General features: G+C 50.1%; 1 protein-coding gene across 6 annotated transcripts in view; it reads left to right on the plus strand.

Annotated features, from left to right (window-relative positions):
- The first annotated feature begins 300 nt into the window (after positions 1-300).
- Positions 301-17511, plus strand: part of NPRL3 (NPR3 like, GATOR1 complex subunit) — a 35327-nt gene continuing 18116 nt past the window's right edge. For 2 of the 6 annotated variants that reach the window (XM_081298544.1, XM_081298546.1), the window contains exons 1-5: positions 301-507; positions 4514-4583; positions 8438-8476; positions 11885-12014; positions 13145-13219. In XM_081298544.1, coding sequence (XP_081154670.1) covers positions 390-507; positions 4514-4583; positions 8438-8476; positions 11885-12014; positions 13145-13219 — 432 coding nt within the window. In that variant the 5' untranslated portion in view covers positions 301-389. Of the gene's footprint in view, positions 508-4513; positions 4584-8437; positions 8477-11884; positions 12015-13144; positions 13220-17511 lie in introns of those variants that run through there. The other 4 variants (XM_081298545.1, XM_081298547.1, XM_081298549.1 and 1 more) reach the window with 3 other exon arrangements.

Below are 17511 nucleotides of genomic sequence, written 5' to 3' on the forward strand. Positions count from 1 at the left end.
TTCGCGGTCTGGGGGCTGAACCAGGGGCGCTATTCCACTGAGCTACATTCCCAGCCCTTTAATTTTTTTTTTTTTTTTTTTTTAGGCAGGGCCTCGCTAAATCGCCCAGGCTGGCCTCAAACCTGCCATCCTCCTGAGTCGCTAGGATTAGGCCATCGCGCCCCCCGCCCCCGCTGTGGGCTACTTTGACATCGCAGAAACCGGCGCCGCGGGCACCAGCTCAAACGCCTGTCAGGGCCGCCGGCCGCCCCAGGGCACTCGCGCCTGCGCACACGGCCGCCCGCGCGGGACTTGGTGGAAGTCTCGCGAGCGCGGCGCGGGGACGGCGGCGGTGGGCGCGGGGCGTGTCCTGGCCGCGCGTCCTGTCGGGCCGCCCCGCCCCAGGCAGCATGGGGGACAACACCAGCCCCATCAGCGTGATTCTGGTGAGCTCGGGCAGCAGGGGCAATAAGCTGCTCTTCAGGTATCCCTTCCAGAGAAGCCGGGAGCACCCCGCGGCGCAGACAAGTAAGTGGGCCGGCCGCAGGGACCCCGGCGCCCGCACGGCCCGTCGCTGCTGCCCCTGCCCGCGGACGGCCTCTTCCTGCGGCGGCGGTGGCCGGGCGCGCCGGGGCCCGGGCTCAGTCTCTTCGGAACCGAGCCCCGGGGCCCCGCCCGGCGCCGAGGTGTGGCGCGCTGCTCAGCCGGCCAGAGTGGACCGAGCCTTAAAACCACACACGGTGGAGGACGCACCCGGGCCTCCAGGGTCCCTCGCGGAGGCAACTGCTGTTGCAGTGCCTTTCCCGACTGTCTGCGTGAGGGCGAGCGCGGGCCCGCTGCCCTGTCTAAGCACAAGTGCAAGCACTCTGGACACACATGTCCCGCCCCGCTGTCACAGTGCCCCGGAGCTCCACCCTGGACGACCCTTGGCGCGGCCTCGCCTTTACAAGGCCGAGCCAGTTCCGCCCGGTGAATGTTCTGACTATTTACTCTGGTCCTCTGCTCAGGGCCGTTTTCGTTTTCAGTCTTTCGCTGATACACACTACACAAGTTCTTTGTATGTATCATTTTGTAGAATATCTGTAGCAGCCAGTTCCAGAAGTAGCCTAAGGGAGAGTGAGTTTATTTATTTGGTAATGGGGATTGAACCCAGGGACGCTTAACCGCTAAGCCACATCCCTCCCACCCTTTTATTTTTTAACTTGAGTTAGGGTCTCATTAAGTTGCTGAGGCTAGCCTCCAACTTGAGGTCCTCCTTCCTCAGCCTCCCAAATTGCTAGGATTTACAGATGTGTGCCATTGCACCTGGCACATGTGGATTTTTTTTTTTTTTTGAGTTGTCGATGGACCTTTATTTATATGCAGTGCTGAGAATCAAACTCAGTGTCTCACACATTAGGTAAGCTCTCTACCACTGAGCTACAACCCCAGCCCCCACATTTAGGTGTTTTTTTTTTTTTTTTTGGTACTGGGAATTGAACTCAGGGGCACACTGAACCACATCCCCAGCCCTATTTTGTATTTTATTTAGAGACAGGATCTCACTGAGTTGCTTAGTGCCTTGCTAAGTTGCTGAGGCTGGCTTTGAACTCTTTTTTTTTTTTTTTTTTAAAGAGAGAGTGAGAGAGGAGAGAGAGAGAGAGAGAGAATTTTTTTAATATTTATTTTTTAGTTCTCCGCGGACACAACATCTTTGTTGGTATGTGGTGCTGAGGATCGAACCCGGGCCGCACGCATGCCAGGCGAGCGCGCTACCGCTTGAGCCACATCCCCAGCCCTGGCTTTGAACTCTTGATCCTCCTGTCTCAGCCTCCAGAACCGCTGGAATTACAGGCATGTGCCACTGCGCCCAGCCACAATTTAGTTTTAATACACTAAGTTTTCAATTCTTGTTGATCTAATAGGTAAAGAATTGAATCTGATAGAGTGAATGTGTTTTCTGTTTTCAGAGCCATTTACATTTCCTTTCCAGTGAATGAACTGTTTGTACCCTTTGCCTCATTTTCTCTTGGAATTGTTTGATTTTGATTTTTTTTTCAAATTGTAGAAAATTGAAGGAGCTTTTACATATTTAAAATAAAAGTAGGCTTTTGTGACAAAGCTGTAAATATGTATGCAGTTTGCTTCTGTGTTGAACTTGAGATCCTCCAGCCTCTGCTTCCTGAGTAGTTGGACTGGCAGGTGTGTGCCAGGCCTGACCTCTGCAGGTGGCCATTAGCCTGTTGATTAACTGGGAAGAAAAGGCATCTTCATATTTATCTTCCAGAAAAGGGTGTGCCTGCTGTAGCCTCTGTCCTAACATCTTTCCTCTTCTGACAGAGTGTTGATTTTATAAAGTCAGGTTTTCAGTCTAATCTAAGTTTTGTTATGCTTAAGGACTGCTGCTCACTCAGATTGTTAATCAAAGTCTTTTGAGGGGTGGGACTTTAGCTCAGTGGTGGAGACTTTGCCTAGCGTGTGAGCCTTAGCACCAAATAAAGATAAACAAATAAAATAAAGGCATGCTGTCTATCCTGTCTATCTACAGTTACAAAAAGAACTTAAAAAAAAAAAGTCTGCCGAGTTTTCCTTGGACGTTTATTGTCTTTTATTGTTTGTTTATTTTGTGTGGTAGTGGGGATTGAACCCAGGGCCTCACACAAAGGCTCCACCACTGAGCTGTATCCCAGCACTTTTTATTTTTTGTTTTGAGACAGGGACTCACTAAGTTACTTATAGCTTCACTAAGTTGCTGAGGTTGGCCTCCCGCTTGCAATCCTCCTGCTTCAGCCTCCCGAGTTGCTGGGACCACAGGCGTAGCTACTGTGCCTGGCTGATTAGCTTCTTTCAGTAACTTTCCGCTATATTATACTCTCAGGGTTTGTCATGTGTTGTTTTTCCTTTTCACTGTTGTCCTGGTCATTTTTTTTTTCCACTGAAAACTTTTCACTGAAAGCATTGACTGTGTTAGGCCCTACTCCCAAGCTTTATTTATTTATTTGTTTGTTTATTTATTTATTTATTTTCAGTGCTTGGGATTGAACCAAGTGCTCTGTCATGAGCTGCCTCCCCACTGCCCCCATTTGTTTTTATTTTGAGACAGAGCCTGAGTTTGCCAGGCTGGTGTTGAACTTGAGATCCTCCAGCCTCTGCTTCTTGAGTAGCTGGACTGGCAGGTGTGTGCCAGGCCTGGCCTCTGCAGGTGGCCATTAGCCTGTTGATTAACTGGGAAGAAAAGGCATCTTCATATTTATCTTCCAGAAAAGGGTGTGCCTGCTATAGCCTCTGTCCTAACATCTTTCCTCTTCTGCTTGTTACTATGTTTAAATTGTATTATTCTAGTAAAGTATTATTGTTTGTGAATATGAAGGTTGTTGAATGTAGTTTAAAAATTCTTTTGTTTTTTTTTCCAACACAATTGCCATCTTGTACTGAGAGTGTGCATATGTACACACATATGCAATGTATTCGTACTTCTTATAAAGTTAACATATAGCTGGGTGTGGTGGGAACATAGGCTATCCCCAGTGCTTTAGGAAGCTGAGGCAGGAGGATTGCAAGTTGGAGGCCAGCCTCAGCAACTTAGCAGACTCTGTGTCAAAAGAAAAGGGCTGGGGATGTGGCTCAATGGTAAAGCACCCTGGGTCAATTCCCAGTAGCCCCCCACCCCCGAAAAAAAAAAAGAATTAACATCATAGCAAAAATATCTCCCCATATTGTTATAATTTCTTGGAAACCATCATTTTTTTTCTGAAAAAATATTTATGGTATAATATATATAAAACATGAAATTTGCCACTTCAGCCATTTATTTTATTTTATGTTTTTTTTTTTTTTTAGTTGTTGATGGACCTTTATTTATTTATTTTTTTAAAGAAAGAGTGAGAGAGAGAGACAGAGAGAATTTTTTTTTAATATTTATTTTTTAGTTTTCGGTGGACACAACATCTTTGTTTGTATGTGGTGCTGAGGATCGAACCCGGGCCGCACGCATGCCAGGCGAGCGCGCTACCGCTTGAGCCACATCCCCAGCCCCTGGACCTTTATTTTATTCACTTATTTATATGTGGTGCTGAGAATCAAACCCAGTGCTTCACACATGTGAGACAAGTGCTATACCACTGAGCTACAGCCCCAGCTCAACCTTAACCATTTTTAAGTGTATAATTCAGTGGCATTAATTACATTTGTTATATTGTGTACCTTCTCCTGTTTTCTGTTTCTAAAACTTTGTCAGCCTCTACATGGAAACAGTAATCATTGAGCAGTGACTCACTGCCTCCTGCTCCCAGCCCCTGCTGACCTCTGCTCTGTCTCTCTGGATTTACTTATTCTCAGTATTCTGTGCAATTACAATATTCATCCTTCTGTATCTGGATTATTTCATTCAGCATAATGTTTGCAAGATTCACATATGCTTATTCCTTTGCGTGACTGCATGCTGTTCCGTTGCATGGATGCACTGTGTTTTGGAAACCGTAGATCTTAGGGAATCCACAGTCAAGTGTGGTAAGATTCTGCTTTCTTAGCCATTCTCCCTTTTTTGCTCACTCAGATAAGCCTCGTAGCAGATATGCTGTTAACAACGCGAGTGACCATGCTGATGACCAGGACGGTGACTCCAGGTAAGGTGCTGAGGGCAAGAATGGAGTCCTGCTCCTAGGCATGGGCAGAGCCCTGCCCTCCCTCTGATGCATATGTTGGCCCCTGAGAAGTCTGGTATCCTCTCTGCTTGGTGGTTGCTTCCAGATAGGGCAGAGCTGATGGTTACTTTGCCCGTCTTTTTGGCTTGCTGGGTACTCTGGGCACCTGCTCCAGTCATGGGCTGTGTGGCTGGTAAAGTAGGTCTGAGAATGGGTGGGGCTGTGTCTGTGAAGGATGTTTGTCTCCTATTAGAGGAAAGCAGACCCCTTTGCTGTCCGCACACCTGGTTCCTCCAGTACTTGCCTGAGTTCAGATCTAGGCACTCAGGTACAGCACAGCCAGCCAGGTCCCTCTTGGTCTGGACCTGGGGCTGGCCTGACCCTCAATACTTCTTTAGGGTCACAGAAAGGTGGGTCCTGCTCCTTCCCAAGTTTGCTTTGCTGCTCTTTCTGAGAGGCATTATTAGGGTAGAAACTTCATAAATGACCACTTCTGCCTTCTCATGTTCATTTTAAAAGTTAAAATGAAGCTCCCAGGTGCAGGAGGCAGGGTTGTAAAGTATCTACCCTGAGCTCCCTAGACACAGACACGCCTGTGTGGGGTGCAGGGCTGGGCCTCCGAGACCTTGTGCGGTCTCCCTCTGGTTCTCTGACAGTGCCACACACTGGCATGGTGAGGTCAGTTCCGAGAGTCTTTCACCCTCCATGAGGGTGTGGGGGCCTATAACATGACCTGAGCGTGAGCTTTGGAAGAGGGACTGGCCAGCTGGGGCTGCTGAGTAGTGGACTGTGGGCTCTCTAGGGAGCCTTCATGTGGAGGCCTGTGGTTGTCCTGCTCTTTAAGGTGATGGCCTGGAACAAACTCAGGTGTTACAAGCACATGGGAAGCTCTCGCTCCTACACACTCAATAGGTGCTTCTTGTGCACACTTCTTCCATGTTCTCCTCACAAACTTCACTGAGCACAAGGGTTGGTTTGAAGGTGCAGAGATCTTGGAACAGTCTGGGTGGAGGGATTTCCTCAGAAGATGGTACACCTAATTCCTGCAGTTAATTTTCAGAGACTTATAATAACCATAAAGATGATTTCTAGGGAGTTCATTCAGTGTTTAACATAGTGAAGAGGGAAACCCCTGGAGCGGAATGCTTCTTTTCAGAAGATTCTTTATTAGTTTAAGAATTGCTTCATTTAGGTCTAGGGCTGTAGCTCAGTGGTTGGGTCTTGCCTAGTGCACTTAAGACCTGGGGTTCCATCCCCAGTACTACCAGAGAGAAAAAGGAAGGGCTTTGCTTGGTGATGTAGCACATGCAGGTCTGCTGACCTCCTGTTCTCAGCATTAAGGTGAGTCCTTTGGGCACCCAGTCCCTGCTGCTTGGTCTCCTCCAGAACCTGCCAGGCCCCTGCTCTTCCTTCCTGTCATAGCTCAGCAGCTTCCTGAGGTGGCGTAGCAGTTCCACAAATCCACCCGCTGTCCTTGTCAACTGTCACTTGGAGTTGCTTTTCTCTCTGGGACTCTGGAATGCTCCTGCTTGTCAGTTTGCCAGATCGTGGCCTTAGGGGGGTGAGGGTACAGAAAGTGCTGCTCACCATCACAGCATGACCAGCACAGCCATTAAATGGAGATTTGCTGAAATTGAATAGAGTAAAAACTCCAGCTCCTCAGAAGCACTGGTGTTGTTTCAGGTGCTGGTTTTTCAGGTGTACCATCAGGATGGGCTTCAGGGGTAGGAGTTAACTATTACTCCTTTGTTTAAAACCCTCTTCTGGAATTCAGTGGGAACTGAAGAAAATGGGGACCATCCTGTGTCTTGAGACTTGCAGTTAAAGGTCATAAAAGTGGCAGTGTTCCTGTGGACTGGGTTTCAGGCTGGGGTGCTCATGCTGCTGTGTCCCCTGGGGCCCCACACTGGTTGAGGAAGCCACTAGCCTGGTATGGGCAGGTCCCCTCCTGAGGTGGTGTCTTCTGGCCCTCTGAGATTACGGGCAGCACTCTGGCCACTCCCTCCTGGGGAGTCAGGGACTTGGAGGAGACTGGGCCTCTTGGTGTGAAATTTTCCTGGAAGCTGTGCTTTAGACACTGTCCAGAAGAACCACCCCCCCCCCCAGAGCTGTGGTGGGCTTCCATCAGTGCCTGTAGCTCACGGGTGCCTTCGGTGGGGTGCAGTCAGCTGGTACTTCTGCCCTCCTTGGGCCTGGCCCCACAGCAGCGAGTCCAGCCTTGGGTGCCGTTGGGCTGTCACCAGGTAACCCAGTTCCAGTACTCTCTGGCCTGTGGTATACCTGCTTTCACCTCAGGCACACCTGAAGCTCCACCAGGCTTTTGGTGGCTCTTGGTGGCTTTGCCCCACAGTGTGCTGAGGTGCTAGAAGAGGGCCACGTTCTCCCCGTTCTGGCTACTTGTTTCACAGTAAAGAGCACCTGCTGGGGACAAGTTCAGGCTCCAAGTATCATTCCAACTTTGCACACTTGGGCACCTTCCTTAGGTTGAGCCTTTGTCTGTCTTCTGTAAGTTTCCTGCAGGTGGCTGGGCCCTGCTCTCCCCCACCGGTCTGGATGGCATGGGAGCATCCTGCCTTTGTCAGGAAGTGGAACCTTGCCCACACCCGAAGCCCTGTGTGCTTGCTGCTGTGCCTTTGGAGGTATAGGTAGCATTGCGACCTGTCTGGTTGCAGGAGGTCCATCTGAGTCAGACTGGATCTGGTAGGATTCTGGTTTTCTGGTCAGCCTTCGGAAGGTATCGTAACCTCTTGCACTGCACAGCCCAATGAGCTAAGGTGTGGCTTCACTGTTGTGTTTCTTGGGTGGGTCTCTGGCAGTGTAGTGAGTGGCAGGGAGCACTGTGGGCATGGTGCCCTTCCACTCCCAGGTGTGAGTGTCTTCTGTCTTTAGGATACTTGGAAAACAGCATGCCCCAGAATAAAAATCTCTGTCCAGGAACATAAATTCTTAAACTCTTTCTAGAAAGCTCAGATTGGGTAGTGCAGAAGCTCCAGATATTTTCTGCACAAATGAACCTAGCATACCCAGCTGGCTCTCTAGGTGGAAGATCAGGGAGCTGACTTCACCTAGTACTTCAGTTTTCAGAAGGCTTTACCTAGGTGATTCCATTTTGTCCTCTACAGATAATTTCTTGTCATACAGAGGAGAAGTCCATTTTTGGAAAGATGAGATACTGTGCCCAGGTGTCTGGCTAATTCTTATGGCCCTGGTGTCTGATATACGTTTCCCAGTGTTGAGCTTCTTTTTAAAAAGCAACTCTTAGGCTGGGGATGTAGCTCAGTTGGTAAAGTACTTGCCCAGCAGGCATAAGGCCCTAGGTTTAACCCCCAGCACCACAAAAAAAAAAAAAAAAAAAAAAAGGCTAGTGACTCTTGCCTGGTGCAGTGGGTACCTGTGACCCAGCTGCTCGGGAAGCTGAGGCAGGAGGGCTGCAAATACAAGGCCAGGCTGGGCACCTTAGCAAGACCCTGCCTCAAAGTTAACATAAAAGTGGCTGGGTGTGTAGCTCAGTGGTAGGGTGCCCCTAGGTTCAATCCCCAGTACTGTACACACACAGAAAGAAAAAAAAAGAAAGAAAGGAAGAGACTCCTGTTCCCCACAGCCTGCGCACATGTGTAAGAGTTTGAACTTCAGGGAGAATGCCCTGGGGTAAGTAGGAGTGCCTGTGTCCCCTTTCTTGTCTGGTAAGCTGCCTGGTCTTGACATTAGCAGTTAATGCTTATGGTGGTGCTTCTACTAGACTTTAATACTGTTTTTGTAAAAATAATCTTGTAACTTTTCATGGTTTTGTAAAGCAGTGCTTTTGTTTGGTCTTGATGGTCCTGTTCCCATTTCAGCGAGCCATGTCCTCCAACCGATGAGCAGTTGGTTGCAGGGTAAGACCGAGACCTCTCCACCATCTTTCTGTCTTGATTCTGGCTGCCCTCTCTTCTTGTAATTGTGCTTCATTCCTGTTTTCACTCAACATTGAAAAAAATCACTAACGAGGCACACAGGCCCTAGCTTGCCCTCCCAAAAGAGCCCAGGCTTCCCCACTATCCCTGCCCTTTCTCCACCCAGAGTTATTTAGCTCTTTAACATTGTCTGAGAGGCCAAGGCATGGTTGTGGCACCAGAGAGTCTTTTGGGACCAGGTGTGCCTTCAAACCTCTTCCTCCCTCAAGGAGGAGCCAGTAGTCCTGTGGAGGTGGTGGGTGAGCAGGAGTGGGGTTTCTCACCTCCCTGCCCATTGCCACACTGAGACCTGTGGCTGTGGCTTCTAGTCTGTGGTTTTCAGGGCCCTTAATAGTGTCTCTACCAAAGTCTGGGTGTCAGGTGTGATGCTTGGGTTTCAATGTTATTGGCTGAGCCCCACAGAGGCAAAGACGTTCCTGGGAGTGATCCTGAATTACTGCTGGAGGGCAGGGATGAGATGGGACGGCCCTGTGCCCCTGACAGTGCATCCCTCCTGTGCCTTGGAGGTACTCTAGTGTCTGTGAACTCCCAGCAGGGAGGCAGGGAGCAGAGCTGAGATCCCTTCCAGGCTGCCTGCTCCTTTCTAGCCCAGTCAGAGAGCAAGCCCTTCTCCAGAATGTCTGGCAAGGAGAGAAAATCTGGCTTGTCATCTGGCTGGGCTGGTAGAGCTTCCTAAGCCTGCTTTTCTTGGGTTTCTAAGTTAGTCCAGAGGTCCTTAGTTTTTGTAACAATTTTTATTTATTTTTTTGTTGGGTGGTGCTGGGAATTGAAACTAGGTCCTTGTGAATGCAAGGCAAGCACTCTATGAACTGAGCTATGTCCCCAGCCCCTAACAATAGTTTTAATGTATTACATTTACCAGCTTTTACAGGCAAGAATTTTGTAACTTTTGGAAGCAACAAGCAATTGTTGCCACTTGCTTGTGGCAACTGTGAGTTGTCCCCCAATCTCATTACACTGCTGTGTCTGTGCTCCTTGCACCAGGCCCCATCTGAGGTATGAAGCCACACAGATTCTCATCTACATGGGTGCTAAGCTGTAGCAAGTGGGTTTCTGTGGGGGGCAAACTTGCTGAGATGAGCAGAGTGGCCAGCTGTCATCCTGTGGGCCACCTGAGGGGTCTCCCCAGACAGCCACTTAGGGCAGTGTGACTTTTAACTTAGGCTTCACAGGACTTTCCAGTTGGCACTCTCTGTGGACCCTAGCAGCCAGGATTTGGCTCTTGCAGATTTGGCTCTTGCAGGGCACTTGGGATTTGGGTTTTATAGACATGAGCTGAACTACTCCTGTTTGTCTGAGGATCCCAGGACCCATCATCACTCAGCCATGTAGCTTGCGTCCCTGGACTGGTACCTGAGGGCTAGGGCCCAGGCTGTGTGCCTGTAGCTCTTAATAACAGAGCAACAACTTTTAGTGGAGATTTTAGGCTATTGCAGGAAGAAGTGAGCTTTCTGGAGTGGCAGGGGTTGCTTTTCTGTCTGCTAGTCCCTAGTCCCTGGGTTACCACCCAGTGGAGGGTGTTTGTTCAGATGGGACATGATGTGCTGACACTGGGTCAGCTACTCAAGCAGGAGCGGTGTAGGGATTTCATCCTCTGAACTGCCTTCCACATCACTGTCCCTCAGACAGGAGCTACAGGGCAGAGTGAGTCTTTAAGGAAAACCTGTGATGCCTCTGGTTTGAGACATGCCTCTGCTGTGTCTGCTTTAGTTGCTCCAGAGAATAATGTTTCAATGAAGCAGAGACCAAGCATGCCAGTGTGGGTCCTGCATGTCCCAGGGCGTTTCTTTTCTTTTCTCTTCTCTTCTTTTTCCTTCCTTCCTTCCTTCCTTCCTTCCTTCCTTCCTTCCTTCCTTCCTTCCTTCCTTTTCTTTTTCCTTTTATTGAACTTGGGATTAAACCCAGGGGTGCTTAACCACTGAGCCACATCCAAGAGACAGGGTCTTCCTAAGTTGCTTAGGCTGGTTTTGAACTCATGAACCTTCTGCCTCAGCCTCAGCCACTGGGATTACAGTGTGCGTCACCACGTCTGGGCCCCAGATGTTTCTAACAAGATGAGTCTGGGAACCTCGATATAGCCCCTCTGGCCCATGTTCTGTGTTGGTGTGCTCAGGGTGACCCAGGACTGCCACAGGGTCTTGCCAGTTCTGGAGGGAAGGCTGGAAACATCATGAGCCCTTTGGCTTGGCAGTGGAATGCCCCTGGCCCAGGAGACTGGGAGAACTCACAGGTACTTGTCTTGCATGTCATCCTGGGTCAGTTGGCCACAGCAAGGCCCTTGGTCAGGGTCTCCTGGAATCCATGGCCCCCAGATCTTTATCTGGAGCCATCTGCTCTTTCAGAGAGGGGCTACAATCACTGTTGGAAGCTGGCCTTCATTTTTCATTTCTAACAGAGGGCTTACAACGATGGTCCCCACTCTGGGAGGGCATGACGAGGTACACACTGCAAATCTGTCCAGTAGCCTGTCAGGACTGTGGGGTCCTTGCCCAGGGGCAGAACATGTTCTTGGGCAGCAGGAGAAGCCTTCCCTGAGACACCATGCCCTCTTTCTTGGACGTTAGAAGTGCTTTCCTTGGCGTGTAGAAGAGTGCAGGTGCTCTCTACTCTTGGGTGCAGTGGGAGCAATGGTCTAGCACACCCATTCCAGAGCAGAGGCCAGGCCCTGGGCTCTGAGATAAGCGGCAATGATGCACCCCAGGTGCCCCTCCCTGCAGACCATCTCCCTTATCCAAGTCCCCAGGCAGAAGGGGCCAGTTTGCCAGAAGGGAGACAAGGGTATAGGTGTGCCTTGCAATGGCTAAGCTCCCATGCCCTGGCTGTTCCCACCTCCCTGTGGCATCCCGGTGCTCCCGTGACAGGATGGGTTTGCACTGTCCTTCCCGAATGGAAGTGGGAAAGTCTGAGTTCAGGATCAGAGAAGTTGCACCACAAAGCACAGTTCCTGCTCCGTGTCAAGGGTGCAGGCCAGCAAGCCCAGTGGCTGCTGGGAGGGTCCCCTATTCCTGTGAGGCTTATTGAACTGTTCCTTAGGACAGTGCCAGCTCCAGCTGATCCTCCTCTTAAATGCAGACTGCAGCTGTTCCTCTCCTAATTTCATAGAGCATGTAGAGATGATAGCATGTGCCTCCAACCTCTGCTTCTCATGCCTTTTATCTGTGATTTTGGTGATTTTGCCTCCCTAATCTCGGGATTGCTACAAGAAAGCCACTGGGGCAGAGCAGCTCACATGACTGCCATTCACAGAGACCTCCCCTCTGGAGGTATAGGGCATGGTGTCATGATCCTTGGTTAACCTTATTTTCTGTTTTACCTTTTTTCATCTTTAAGGTTTTCAGATGTTATTTTGGCAACAATTTTGGCAACCAAATCTGAAATGTGTGGCCAAAAATTTGAACTGAAGATAGATAATGTGCGGTTTGTTGGGCACCCGACACTGCTGCAGCATGCTCTGGGGCAGGTATGTCCCTCCCTGGTCAGTTGTGATCCTTGTCAGGCAGGTAGGGCTCTCCCTAGGTAGGCCTGGCCCATCCTGGGCTCATGAGGCCCAGAATGGTGCTGACACTGGCTCTAGTGAGGGTGACTGTTAGGCAGCAGACCTGATCAGGCACTTGCCGTGAGTGTGCACCTCTGTAGACCCTGGGGGTCCAGCAGAGAAGTGAGGAGCCCTTGCCAGTGGTCTGTGCTTGGCTAGCAGGCACAAGGCACCCTGGTGCTTCTGTCTCTGCCACTGTCTCCACTGCCCCATGCTGGCATCAAGCCCAGAGCATTGCACTCGGCCCCCAGCTCCCCTCCGTGGTCAGCTTCTGCTGTTCGCACTCTGGGTCTTTGTGGACATGGCTGGCTTTCTTTGTTTACAGGTTACCTGTTTCTAGGGAATCCAAGAGAGTAATTTGACTAGCATCTGCCACCCCCTGAGCTTTCTAAAAATGGTGCAAGCATTTATTTATTTTTTTCTTTTTTTGTTTTTGATGGTCCTGGAGGTTGAACCCAGGAACTGCCTGTGGGTGGCGGGTGGGAGAGTTGGCAGCCAGCCTGTGGGAGTGACTGGCAGGGAGTCTGGGGCTTTGGCTCCCCCTTGTGGTGTCACTTGTGGTTGGCTTTGCAGAGTTCCTTCATGCCCTAGGAGTGCTTCTGCATTTGTGGATACAGAGCTGGGAACAGAGATGAGGACTGGGCTCTGGTATGAGGCCAGCTGCCGTGTCTCCTCTGAGCCTGTTCAGGCCTCTGCTGGTCCTGAGCATTGTCCTGTCCCTAAATGGGCCTGAGTACTTGTCATGCCTGGCAGAAGCAGCTGGGAAGGTCAGGTGGACCCTGGGGCTGGCAGTGGAATGGAAGTGGGAAAGTCTGAGTTCAGGATCAGAGAAGGTCTGGGCCCCCTACTTCCCAGGTCCCTCTGCATCCTGTCACTCTGCTTCCTTCTGTTGACCGCCCCACTCTTGTCACAGCTGTTTGTGCAGCAGGTGCTCCTCAGAAAGGAAGGCATCAGTCACTTCTCAAAGACCTGGGAGCTGTTTTCCTCTTCTGCTAGTCTCTGGGGTCTTTCCTATGCATGGCTCTCAATTTATTGCAATCATGCCTCTTTTGTAGGTCTCCAAAACAGATCCATCCCCGAAGAGGGAAGCTCCTACCATGATTCTTTTTAATGTGGTGTTCGCCCTGAGGGTGAGTGTTGGTGTAGGCAACCTGGGTGGGGAGGAGGGTAGAACAGGAAGCAGCCCATTTCGGGTGAGTGTCATGACTGCTCAGACTGTGGTGGGCACTGCGCTCGCCTTCCCTGGCATGCAGGCAGAGTCTGCCTTGTTGTGTGGTCCTCTTTTTTCCCAATACAAAGGAGAATATTTACCATTTCTAAGGGTCCAGGTTAGTGGTATCAGAGGCACTGAATTCTTATCTGCCACTCAGCCTGCTCCTGGTCGCTGTCCAGATCCATATGCTTTCACTCTCCAGAGAGAGATCCCTGTGTCCTTACCAGCTGTTGCCCCCTCCTCTGCTCTGTCCAGGGTTGGCAGGCTATGGTCTGCCTCTGTGGACTCACTGCTGAATTGTGCACAGAGGGATTCGTGCGTCTGGGGCCTGGCCTCTGGCCTTGGTCCACTTGGCAGGTTCTGTGGTGTGTGAGCCATGTTTCTTTGTGGCCATCACAAGTGACTTGTGCCTGTACCACACTTCACCCATTGCTGGGCACTAAAGGGTGTGGGGGTGTTTGGCTGCAATGAAGGATACTGCTGGGGGTGTTCCTGTTCACATTTTCTTTTTCCTTTTTTTTTTTTTTTTTGGTACCAGGGATTGAACTCAGGGTCACTTGACCACTAAGCCATTTCCCCAGCCCTATTTTTGTATTTTATTTGGAGACAGGGGTCTCACTGAGTTGCTTAGTGCCTTGCATTTTTTTTTTTTTGTAGTTGTAGATGAACAGCATACATTTATTTTATTTGTTCCTTTTTTGTGTGTGTGATGCTGGGGATTGAACCCAGGGCCTTGTACATGCAAGGCAAGCACTCTACCAACTGAGCTATATCCCCAGCCCTTATTTGTTCATTTTTATGTGGTGCTGAGGATCGAACCCAGTACTTCACATGTGCTGGGCAAATGCTCTACCATGAACTATATAGTCTCAGCTAGCCCTATCGTCTCGCTTTTTGCTGAGGCTAGCTTTGAAATTGTCTCAGCCTCCCAAGCTGCTGGGATTACAAGTGTGTGCCACTGCACCTGGCTCCTGTTCATATTTTCATGCCTCTTAGATACACATCTGGGAGTGAAAGTTTGGGTCCTCTGGTCCTTGTTGAGACTAAAGATCTTCTGAACTGTGTGCTGTGGCGGCTGTACCATTTTACGTTCTCACCAGCAAGGTACAAGGGTTCCCACTTCTACACATTTTCACCAGCGCTCTTTATTTTTCTTTTTTTCCCCTCCCTCCCTCCCTCCCTCCCTTCCTTCCTTCCTTCCTTCCTTCCTTCTTAAATTAAAACTAATTGTTTTTTTATTTTCCTTTTTCCTGGGTATTGAACCTAGGGCATTCTACACTGAGATACACCTCTGGCCCTTTTTATTTTTATTCATTAGGTACCAGGGATTGAACCCAAGAGCCCTTAACCATTGAGCGACATCCCCAGCCCTTTTTTTATATTTTATTTAGCAATAGAGTCTCAGTGATTTGCTTAGGGCCTCACTAAGTTGCTGAGACTGGCTTTGAACTTGCCATCCTCCTACCTCTGGAGCTGCTGGAATTACAGGCATGCACTACCATTCTCGTCCTATTTTTATTTTGAGACAGGGTCTTGCTAAGTTGCTGAGGCTGGCTTTGAACTTGTGATCCTCTTGCCTCAGCTTCCTGAGTAGCTGGAATCACAAGTGTGGCCACTGCACGTGGCTAAGCCTGATTGTTTCTTAAGGCATATACCAGTTCTTTCTGAGTTTGTTTTCACTAGTTAAGGAAATACCTTTGTATTAAACCTGTCAAAATGTAAGGGATTCAGCTAGGAGCGGTGGCACACACCTGTAATCCCAGTGGCTCCAGAGGATGAGGCAGGAGGATCGAGAGTTCAAGATGCTAAGCAACTCAGAGAGACCTGTCTCTCAATGAAATACAAAAATAGGGATGGGGATGTGGCTCTGTGGTTGAATGCTCCAGGGTTTAAAACCCGGTACAAAAAAAAAAAGTAAGGGATACAAATAAATAGAAATGTACCCCTAGGCAAGGATTGGCTTCTTTATTCATTGTTTGGTCCTGGGGACTGAACCCAAGGGTGCTTTAGCACTGAGCTATATCCCTAGCCCTTGTCATTTTATTTTGAGACAGGTCTTCCTGAGGAGCCCAGGCTAGCCTTGGACTTATGATCCAGGGAGCACACTGGTTCACCTTGAGGAGTTTTAAAAACACTCCTAACATTCTGACAGCTTCATGCACCTGTCCCGGAACCCATAGTCGCTGCCTTTGCACTTGGCTCTATCTGTTTCCTCCCCCTGTGTTTCACAGAAAGGCCCGACCTCATGATTGCTCATTCCTACACACTTGTGAAGGCCTCTCTACAATGTGTCTGCCCACCTTGTGCCACAGTGCCTTTTTACTGTGTCTACTTTTCACATTTGTGTCTACTGGCACTTGGCATGCTAGGGCTCCCAAGCCAGACATGCTTTCCATTTGGTCTATGGCCCGGGCGAGCGTCTCTACCAGCTCCTCCCTTGGTCCAGCATAGGTTCCACATTTGGAGCTGGCTCCCTGTGCAGACCATCAGGCTTGCTCTCTGCCTCTGTTTCCTGTAAATTGGAAGTTTTTCTGGGGGAGCTGGGGTACATTTGGGATGAGAAGCCTGTTGGTGGTACTGCTGTGAGCTGGGTACTACTCTGAGAGCCCCGAGGCAGCCATGTGCCAGGTGGAGGGCTTCTCACGTGTCCTTGCACATCTGGGCCCACATACGCCTCAGGTGCTCTCAAGACTGAGCAGACAGGACACCAGATGCCCGCAGTGCAGTCTAGGACCTCACCTGGGGCAGCACCTGGTCAGCACATCAGGGATCCTGGTGGGGAGGCCAGTGTGCCTTCTCTGGCAGCACTGGCAGCAGAGGGTTGAACTCTTGGGGTGATGGAAGGGAGTGTCTTATGTCTAGGATCATTCTCTATCCCCCTGCTTTGCTGGTGTATTTTTACACAGATTCTGAGTGTGTTTTTGTTTTGAGGTAATGGCCTATGCCCTGTAAATTGGCACTGCACATCAGGGATACTGTTAAGAGGCCTTGAGAGAGAGGGTGGTGCTACCTCTCTGAGTCTGCCCGGATGCAGGCTGTGTGTGAACATGGATCTGCTGGGAGTCTAGAATTCTGCAGGTGAACCAAGTGCTAATGTCTAAGTAAGGTCCCCACACCCGAACCCAGCTCTGAACCCAGGGGTCTGATCCTGCCTGCTGGTAACAGGGATTTCTAATCAGTCCTGCACCCTCTCTCCACTTCCCCAGGCTGACTCAGCATTGCTGTTGGTCTCCAGAACCACCAGGTCATGCTTGGCCCAGTTATCTGCCCTCTGGAGCTGCTCCACAGATCTCACAGCTGTGCACTCCACCCTGGTCCTGGGTGGATACATCTGCCTGGCCAGCTGTGGCCCCTGATAGCTTCCAGAGGGGGTGGGGTCCACTTCTGTTCCTGAGAGCCTCCTCACCCTCCCTTCACCTAGTCACTGTGGGTGCAGAAGGAGCCCTGGGCAGGGGCCTTGGCCTGGGGCCTGCTGGTCCTCTTGTTAGCTGGGGAGAGCTGCTCATGCTTGAGGACAGAAGAGTACCATGTGTCCTGTTGTAACATAGCCAGGCGTGCCCAGCATACTCATCAGGACAGTGCTGAGTGTGGACACTTGCAGGGCTTTTCTTAGGGCAGGCTCTGTCTGAGTGCTTAATGTGTCTGATCCTCATTGAGGGAGGTGCCCTTGTTGTCCCACCACTGAGGGTTACACAGCAGGTGGGTGGGTGGAATCTGCCCTTAGCCACAGCCTGCTTTTGCTTACCATCCTGGCATGGTAAAATGTGTATGGAGCCCCCTCTGTGCAGCCATCATGCAGCCCTCCCAGGAGCAGGGAATGGGGGCTGGCAGCCAGTGCTTCTGGAGGGGCATAGGAGATTTCTGGCAATCATGGCTTCCAGAGGCACCTGGAGGAGAGGAGTAGAGAAGGTTTCTTTCATGGTCTAAATTTTGGCTGTGCATGTTTTTGTTTTTCTTGGCACTGGTGATGGAACCCAGAGACATTTTTTTTTTTAAAGAGAGTGAGAGAGGGAGAGAGAGAAAGAGAGAGAATTTTAATATTTATTTTTTAGTTATCGGCAGAAACAACATCTTTGTTTGTATGTGGTGCTGAGGATCGAACCCGGGCCGCACGCATGCCAGGCAAGCGCGCTACCGCTTGAGCCACATCCCCAGCCCCACCCAGAGACATTTAACCACTGAGTTACACCCCATCCCTTTTTATTTTAT

The sequence above is a fragment of the Spermophilus citellus genome (assembly GCF_964194105.1).
Source record: "Spermophilus citellus genome assembly, chromosome: 6".
Taxonomy (NCBI): domain Eukaryota; kingdom Metazoa; phylum Chordata; class Mammalia; order Rodentia; family Sciuridae; genus Spermophilus; species Spermophilus citellus.